Raw genomic sequence first — 9,642 nt, 5'->3', positions numbered from 1 at the left:
GGAGGGGATTAGCTTAGCATAGCATTGAGACTGTAAACAGGGGTAAAGACCTGGACGAAACGTAACAAATATGCCTTCCAGTAGTCTACTTCTAAAGCTTATTAATTAACACGTTGTATCTTCAATCAGTCGAAAAATGTTGGTGTAATAACAACACTTTTTGGTTTTACTGGGGGTTAAGCGTCAGGCATTTTCTGGTAGCAGTGACTTCAAGTTTGCACAGCAACACCTGTACAGATTTCTTTTTCAAAGATGCGTGAAATAAAATGATTAAATAACCTTAAAGCTGCTTAAAGGGGAAACAAGGGGGGTACCTGCAAGTTAAGTGGTTCATTCCTGTCCCTATTTATCATCTCATGACCCTTCAATCTTTATCTTGTGACGCATAGGTTGGTAACCATAAATGACTTTAGCTTAAGCCTGAAATTGCCGCCCTTGAAGATGAGTATCAGTTTACTTTATAAATTCATCTCTTTTATTCCTGCCGACAGGACATTGGCTTGAGGTCTGTGGCTTCTGGCTTTTTAGAGAGTTCTTCACAAGTACTCACCCAGCTTTACACTGATAGGAACTGAGCCGTGTTCCCTTTTAAGGCTTTGTGATGGGGTCCGTTGCCTAGCTTAGTGCATTTTAAGCATACAGACCACAAGATTAAAATTCTTCTCTTATTATCCCCTTAAAAACACACACTCAAAGACATAAAGACACGCATGCACACCTGGACAGGCGTAGGTGTTAGGTGTGTGACGAATGGAAACGCCCTCTCTTTTGATGAGCTCATTTTCTCTTTACTCATGCTCACTGGACACGCGTACAGAAACAAACACAGAAAATACTCGCTAACCCCCTTTTAAATAGTGTCGGAATGTTCCAGACTGATCCTCGAACTTAATCCCGTCTCCGAGCCGGCTGCAGACCCCTGAGGCCCAGAGGAGATCGGGCTTTGAGGCTTTAAGACTTGGACCTGAAATAATACAATCTGATTAGCCCGGAGCACTTCACCTGGTTCACCACACTCCTTACTATGTAAGGGGAACGTAGCGAGAGGAAAACCATATAGAGTTACAGAGGTGAACACGTCACCGGCGAGGAAACAAGTGTCCATCAAACTGTAATCCCTTTTCTGTTCCCTAATGTATGCACGCACACACACCTGTTTACACACCTGAGGGCAGGGCAGGGCCTGGTAACAGTATAGAAACAGAGAAGCAGAGACAGTAGGCGGTCTCTGGACTTGTGTTTGTGGGTGGGTTTTGTTTCGTTCAGGTTGCCCTGGCCATTCTTTTCATGCGAGTAGTTTCCACAACAGGTCATAAAACACAGCAACCACACCTGCGTGGATCTGCTCTGAGTCACTCGCGTCTACGGTCATGTCCAATCAGTTTTGAAGGCGAGGCGGAAACACCTACAGTTTTTTTTACATTCCTCAGTCGCGGGGAACCCTCTGAACCGAGAGACTAGAGGCAACTTGAATTGGTGTCTGACTCTGAGATGATGTATTTTGAGGGATGACGTGACATATGCCAACAATGATTCATCTGTAATTTGCCATGTCTCATTGGGGGGGACCAGAGTCCGAATATTAGTCATATTATTATTATTATTGTCATGGAACAGTTACTGCACAGGCCTTCACGGGTACAGACTCAAGGAGCCTGGACCTGAGCTTCAATGAAAGGACTGTTAACGATCCTCGTTGGAAAGTCAATCAAACAACTACAGACACAAGACGACCACTTGGAGACACAGAATGACTACAAGGACACGCAAAGTGACCAAAAAGATTATTTGATTGATTATCCTCAACTATATTATAATTATTACGACAAAGCAACTCTGTCATCCCGAGATAGCAAAAAATTAAGCACGGTATACTATATTAATCCTTCTTTTAACATTCATTCAGTCAATCATTTTCAACCACTTCGACCACCGGTCGCGCTGGAGCCGATCCCAGCTGACATCGGGCGTGAAGCGAGGTACACCCTGGACAGGACCCCAGTCTATCGCAGGGCAAATAGAGACGAACCTAGACAGACTCACATTCACACCTATGAGCAATTTAGAGTTACCAATGAACCTAACACGGTCAGACACGGGGAGAAAATGCAAACTCTACACAGAAGGGCCCAAGCTGGGATTCATACCAGGAACCCTGTTGCTGAGAAGCGACAAAATATAAAAATGATTAATAATACATACCATATTAAGTATGCAGAACAGATAATCTCTAAGAAAACCACATTTATACGCATTAACTATTTAAATTAATTGTAGTCAATCTTCACTCTGTTTTTTCAGCTTATTACATTATTTTGTACTCGTCATTGGTTTGGGCAAACAATGTATTAAGATGTTTAACCAAAGCTTTAAAACTTTAGTTTTCTTAGTTTTACTCTCTGCTTTTGTGTTAAAACATTTCTAAGATGGACAAGCGTGCGTTCTGCTGCGGTTTACACTTGAGTACAAACCCATAAGTACGATCTGACACGTTCGAAGTTACACGTTTTGGTTGAGAGAGAGCCTCCAGTTCCCCCAAACACTGGGGACTAGAAACAAATCCTCTCGTGTCAACTCCCACTTTTTCCCCCCCTCCACTGAATCTTTGCCATCTTCTCTCCCCTGGGCTCGTCTTGTTTGTTTATTTGTGAGGGATGACATTATGAAAAGGAACTGCAGTTGATATTGAAAAGATCTCAAAAGGCCAAAAACAAAAAACGCGAGGAAAGTTAAAATAATGGTCTGTCAGCACGTTTGTTTAACGAAAAGATAATCGTTGTCAGATGAAAAAGCCTCTTCCAGCCAACACAAGTCAACTCTTCAGAAACTTTAAGGCACTCAGAGACCACAAACCTCCGCCAACGCTGAACAATCCTTCAATGAGCTGTTACACATAAAGACATCACTCCTAGCGCTTCACATTTGAATTGAGTGGATTTCTTGACCGTGTAAACATAACCCTAAGATGTAGAAAGAAGCCTTGAAGCTATACATTTTTGGCTAAAAATGATAATCTGTGCCATCTGTCTACCAGAAGTTCATCATTAAGTTCTCAGGATATAAATATTCTTGTTAATGGAGGTAATGAATTCAAAAGTACCCCAGCGTTCGACTCTCATGAAGTCATTGTGCATTGGAGATTTTGTACTGATGAGGACATTATAGTCACACGCAGTTTTTCTCAAAAATAAATAGTAATCCAGCAGATCACGCAGCTCCTAATGATTATATTGTTGTCCTGTGTGTAAATAAGCAACTGTTCGCCAACATGTTCACCGTAACAACTGTTCCGCTGCTCCCAAGTGTTATAGCAATACTGTTGCTTTAATCCTGGGGGAGGCAGTTTATTTTGGGCGTTTTGGGGCAAAAAAAATCATAATGATATTTCATCATATTGTCATTCAAGTGAGAGAAAACCAGACTTCTGCACCTCATCTTGGCTCGGTTTTCAGGCTTTCGACTTAGCCAATCACAGGTTATTTCAGAGTGAGGAAGCGTTACTATTGGCTCAGGACAGAGAGGGAAGAGGGAGAGCTACACTGCTCGGGGCGCCGGTCACTGGCAGCCCCCTCACTCTAACATCTCTCCATTGGTTGCATGTATGTAGGTCCTGTCTGTGCATGAGTGTGTATTTCAGGCCTGTGTGTGTGTAAAATGAAAAATAATAGAGTGAAAATTGAATTTCCCCATTCGCGGGACTAATAAAGGAATTCTTCTTCTTCTTCTTCTTCTTAAAAGAGGTCTCGCTCTGCTTCAAATTCTGGTGTTTTTTTCCGCTTTTTACCTACTGCAGCTTTAAAGAGCCCTCTTTCCCGTCTGTAAACAAAAATCTACAGTTTTGTATTAAAGTAGATAAACTCTTTTAAAACTTTTTTTCCTTAAAGGGAACAAAGATGGCAACAGGAAGTGACATTCACTATGTGCTGTATGCTTGTCTTTGAGCTGCAAGACTAAAATATTCCATATCAGGCTCATTTTTCTACACTGCAGCAATAATTAATCATTTAGTCAGTTAAAACATTTTCAATCCAAAAAGCCTTGAGCTTCTCAAATGTGAGGATTTGATCCCGATCTTTGTGATAGGAAACTGAATGTCTTTTGGTTTTAGACTGTTGGTCAGACAAAACAAGACAACCGAAGGCAAACAGGAATTATAACGGCCATTTTTCACTGTTTGGACATTTTACAGACTAAACAGTCAATTAATCGTGAAAATAATCAGTAGGTTATTCCATAATAAAAATCGGTTATCAGCAGCCGAGGTGATTTTTGGGATATCGGACTTCAAAACAAAGCCACTTCGATCCACTGCCTTGTCCAAAGTGGATATGATGGGATTAGGGCTGCAACTCACGATTATTTTCTCAATTAAACGATTGATCCTTTGGTCTACAAAAATGTTAGACATTTGAGAAGTTGCAACCTGTATGATTTTTGGCATATTTTCATCATTCAGCTATTTTGATCTTCTTACTTAATATCTCCTCTTCTTCCAGTGACCACGGACCCTCCATCCGGTGTGACTGTCAGTCGTGTCGGGCAGTTAGAGGACCAGCTGAGCGTTCGCTGGGAGGCCCCGCCCGCTCTCAAAGACTTCCTCTTTCAGGCCAAATACCAGATCCGCTACAGACTGGAGGACAGCCAAGACTGGAAGGTATAGGACAAGGACACCCAGTTATAAAGACATAAATCTGCTCTCTTTGTCTCTTACACACAAACAGATATATCACTGCAGCACACTCCCAGCTGTTTCTCATCCTAATGCTGTAATCACCCCTAATCTAGTCTGATTGAGGCCTCCTCTGCCAGCTGGGTTAACAGTTCAGCAACTTTCATCAGCCATAAATCTAGAAGTCAGGTTTTGATCAGGAGAAAAACACAGGCCAGAGCCACTGTGTATACCTCTGCTCAAACTTTTAATGAATGAAAAACACAGTGTAAAGCCTTCAGCCGTGCAGATGGTGCTTCCCAGGATTCTTTTGAGTCCTCTGGGTACGAGTGAAGATTCTCCAGTAATTAAGGGGGAATTACACAGATGTAATATAAGCAAGTCTTTGCTCGCAAAATGGAAAAAGAAAAGAAGGGGAGTGGAGGGAGGCGGCGGAGGGATGAGACAGTTTCCAAGGAGGAGAGAGGAGACTTAAATCCAATTGTCTTTAAGGGTTTGGTGTTGAAAACAAAACGCCGTTTTCCATCTGAACCGGCCCTAATCATGAGGTCATGCTCAGGAATGGAGGGATACATCTCAGCTGTTAATGTCTTCAGTATGGCTGTAAAGATGCTCAGCGGTAACGTCTGCCGATTTGGCTTCCCCACTTCACATCATTATCCCTCTGATGCCTGTAATTTCCATGTTCTGTTTCGTGTTGTAGTCGTTCTCAACAAGTGTTTACAGACTCAGTGCCAGAGAGAAAGTTGGAACTATGACAAGATTATTAACTGCAGTGTGTGGGCATTTTATTTCTCTCTATTCTCTTTATTTGTTGCCATCTTGTATGTGTTGAGTACTCGCAAACGCTCCTGTGTGTGTTTTCTCAGCATATCCAGCTCTGTAAAAAGTAATAGAGAGCAGATTTTTACCTAGCAGGCACAATTACATGAAAGGAGTTTCATAAACACGCTGATCAGGAGTCCCTCAGCAATGTGGTGTGCATACATGCGTAGCTCTGTAAATGGTTTGTGGCTGTGTTTTCTACATCTCGCGTTTTAGTTTGTGCACATTGGTATTTAATACTGCGGTCAGACCTCCAACTCTTCTGTGTTTGGGTCTTTTTTTCCCATGTAGGTGATGGATGACGTTGGGAATCAGACATCTTGTAGATTGGCTGGACTGAGATCTGGAACAGTGTATTTTGTTCAGGTACGGCATGGTTCTGGTCGTGTGTGTGTTGTGAGCCTTTGTAAGTGCACGTCATGTTCTGTCCCTGTTCATCATTTTGTATCTTCTCCAGGTTCGATGTAACCCCGTGGGCATCTACGGCTCTCGCAAAGCGGGGATCTGGAGCGAGTGGAGCCATCCGACTGCTGCGTCCACACCCCACAGTGGTGAGCACACACTCAAACACACACACGACTTCTAGGAAGGCATTTTCTTTCTGCTCTTGATCTGCTTTTGAGAGCCTTTTTGGTACATTTTAAGAGGCAGCTTGTGCCCCTAAAACAGCCCTGCTGGAAATCGAAGCAGCCTCGTAGAAGAGGATGGTAATGTTGAACCCCTCTTTATTGTTCTTGCAGGCTGTTTGTATTGTACTGGCAGTTTTATTTATGGCAGATGCACAAGTCAAATCCTCAAATCATAGCCAACCAAATCATCATTTCCAAACCAAACATCACAAAGAAAAAAACCTAGACTTTTGTTATACAATGTTTTGTTGCAACACAACAGGCTTTACAAATAACTCGTAAACGATCATTAAAAAAAACACTGAACACCATTTAAGTTCCCCTACTGGATGCTGTAAAGCTGTCTCCTGAGATGTAGCAGTGAAATTGCTGAGCAAATTGCTATCATAACTGATAGGAATGATGGCTATGACTATGAAAGCAAAGCCATGAAGTTTCCTTGAAGCATTTCCCAGAACTCCCTATGAAGTTTGGCAAAAGTACCAGACTGAAAGAAAGGTCTGCTCGCTCGTGGATTCACTGCCTGAACTTTTCATGGCTCTAATGAACACATATACAGTACACTATACACCGTGAGTAATTTCTCACTCGTTCTTCTTTTACATTTTTTTCTGCCCAGCCGCTCTCGTCTTTCTCCTTTCCTATAACTCTGCTCGGCAGTGATCGAATGTAACTAAGTACATTTAAACCTGCAATAACTGACGGAAATCCCACCGCTGCTGCTCTGTGGGATGTTTCATTACAGACCACCAAGACCACTCTCATTTCTTTCTCTTCCCTCCTTCCCCTCACTCCATGCAGAGCGGTTAATGTCGGGCTCCTGCGACTCAAAGTCAAGCGGGGACTCCAACTCCACCCTGCGCAGGGAGCTGAAGCAGTTCTTCGGCTGGGTGCGGAAACATGCCTACGGCTGCAGCAGCATGTCCATGAAGCTGTACGACCAGTGGAGGGTGCTGATGCAGAAATCCCATAAAGCTCGCAACCAGGTAGGTAAGCATCACTAATGCCGGGGACACACATCTAATTGCAGACGTGCAGCATGAAAAGGGTACGCACTCAAAGTAAAAAAAAATCTTCTCTGTATGAGAGGTGATTTGTAACAGTTTTTGTCTTTCGATTTAGGTTCTCCAAGGGGATAAATCCTAGCACACGCTGCCTTTACGGGCAGAAAACGAGTCAAGAAAAGAACTGAGTGGGTGTGTTTTTGTCTGTGTGTGTGTGAGAGAGAGGGAGAGAGAGAGAAAGAGAGACTGTATTCATATATTGGAATTATAAGACATTTTGCTCTGGACATTTTGTGCGAATACCAGCCGTGGCCGTAAGAGGACATCCAACGAGAAACTGTTGGATTTTCTTCTTGACTGCATCTTTTCCAGTTGACATGAGCACTTTTTTTGCCTGAAAAGGTGCAACTGAGAAGGTGGACTCGCCTTGGCCATCCTGATATCATCATTAGCAAGAGACCATGTGGATCACTGTGCTTTCTGAAAGGACGTATAACTGGGACATCAGTGTACCTGCTCTAAATGTGCAGAAATGTGATCAAAACAGATTCAAACAAACTAGAAGTGTTGCCCCGAGCATCTAAAAAGTACTCTGACCTTTTTTTGTGTTTCTCCCGTGGATCCAAAGCACCATCTAGTGGCTGTTCAGCATCAATGGCTACTCCAAACCAACCTGTGGTCCTGATGTAAAAAGAAAAAAGTAACAAATTATCCTACAGTATTTCTATGTCATGCTTTGTTATATAAGTGCCAAACTGGTTCACCCAGCATTCGTGTTCCTGAGCGACAGTATGTGACTGATGGTGTTTGTGTATGGAGACGTTTCACTGCCTTTATTTTTGTACTAAATTGTACCAGCATATTTAAAACTGTATAAAGTTATGTTTTATGTCTTAAGTTATGTTTAGTTAGTAAAGAAATATCAATGACTGAAGTTGTTATCAATCTCTTATGCTGTTCTATAAAAAAAAAAATGTCAGAAACAGGGTTTGGAAATGAGTTGTGTGCACACTAAAGCAGACACAAGGATAAACACACCTCCGCTCCTCCTGTTATGGATATCTTTAATATCCTATTGTCCCCACTGCTGCATAGATGACTTCCTGCCCGACATATTTCTTGCTTTTACCAACGGCAGTAATAAGGAACACGTCATAACATGAATATAGAATTACATTTTCGATTCATTGCACCACCAAAATAAGCCGAATTCAATATATCGTGTTACTTTGTGCGACAGTCGCTGCACAAAGAAGAAAAGATGAAACATGGGGTCAGTGATTTGCTGCCTTCAGTATTATTATTAAATCTTAATCTAGCGTTGATATGAGTTCTACATGCGCACAAGCTGTATCTCACGGTTATCATCTCAACCCCCAGCCACAGAGGCACCCCTAAATATCTGATATAAAGGTCAGATACTGAAAAAACTTTTTCTTTATTATAAAAACAGGTCGGGGTGCTTTAATACTATGAAAATATCAAAACACTGACAGTTGGGATGTCACAACTGTAGTAGCTACAGTGCCGTTACACTCATTCCTAGGCTGCATGATGGTGCATGCTACAACTTCTGGCTCGAGGGAAGCAACATGTACAACTCAGACAAAGGTTAGATGTAAGAAAACTAAGTTTATTGTAATGAAGAAAAAACAAAAAATGGTGTCTGGAGACCATGCTACTGGTCCTGGCTGCAAGGAGAGAGTGTGGGTGGAGCCTCACAGGGCTTTTAAGGCCAACAGCAGGTGCAAGGTAACGCGACAAAAGGAGGGGTAGAGGAGACACTCTAGGTACCCTGTAAAATAGGTCACAACAGGTCTTGGACATAACAGTGCATGCTGGGATTTTTAAGGAGGGGTGAGGGCCTGTGGCCTTCATCGGGGTCAGGCCGAGGCACGTTGCTCTTGCAGTGAGGTTGTTCTGTGTGCTACGGGTGTTGCTGGAGTTTTGACATGTTTGGACTTCTTACCCTTCTCCATCATCTTTGACAAATGTGCTTTCCCATAATGAATCCATGCTGCATCTCAAAGCCAGTCCCACGACAATGACATGCTTGCTGCATTGTCTCACTGTTAATCAGAGATACCGAAGACAGCGTTTGTGTTTCCTGTCAGAGTAGTGGGCCGGGTTCCTTTCCCGCTGGTGTCGCAGCAGCAGAGTCTTATTACTTGCCTGTGACTACGCAGGGTCAGTGGTGCTTAATATTTAACCACTGTGGGGTTTAACTTGGTCAAGGCTCTGCTCTAAAGGCCTTAGTTACCTCTGTGTTCAGGGACACAATTAGTTGAATGGGAGAGCAAGAGGACACATTTCTCACACTGGAAAGCAACCATCTCTGTAGGCTATTTACCAAAAGTTATTTCTCTTCAGGGCTAGTTTTGTATGTCCCATTTGTAGTTCTCCAAATTCTCCCAATCCCAGAAAAGTCTGAATGTAAGATGTGACGCGAGAATTCAGCTTCTGTGCAATGTACATGGATGCAGTTTATTGTGAAGACTAGAAGGTCAATAAAGGA

At 42.7% G+C, this 9,642-nt stretch overlaps 1 protein-coding gene across 2 annotated transcripts in view; it reads left to right on the top strand.

Annotated features, from left to right (window-relative positions):
* The window catches only part of crlf1a (cytokine receptor-like factor 1a), a 16,302-nt gene extending 8,322 nt beyond the window's left edge, over positions 1-7,980 (top strand). The window contains exons 5-9 of one of the 2 annotated variants that reach the window (XM_083923712.1): positions 4,497-4,654; positions 5,786-5,860; positions 5,952-6,045; positions 6,925-7,109; positions 7,246-7,980. In XM_083923712.1, coding sequence (XP_083779838.1) covers positions 4,497-4,654; positions 5,786-5,860; positions 5,952-6,045; positions 6,925-7,109; positions 7,246-7,269 — 536 coding nt within the window. In that variant the 3' untranslated portion in view covers positions 7,270-7,980. Of the gene's footprint in view, positions 1-4,496; positions 4,655-5,785; positions 5,861-5,951; positions 6,046-6,924; positions 7,114-7,245 lie in introns of both variants that reach the window. The other variant, XM_083923713.1, reaches the window with a different exon arrangement.
* Positions 7,981-9,642: the final 1,662 nt, after the last annotated feature.

Source organism: Echiichthys vipera (genome assembly GCF_963691815.1).
Source record: "Echiichthys vipera genome assembly, chromosome: 12".
Lineage (NCBI taxonomy): Eukaryota > Metazoa > Chordata > Actinopteri > Perciformes > Trachinidae > Echiichthys > Echiichthys vipera.
The sequence above is the reverse complement of the archived record's forward strand: the minus strand, read 5'-3'. Positions and strand labels throughout refer to the sequence as shown.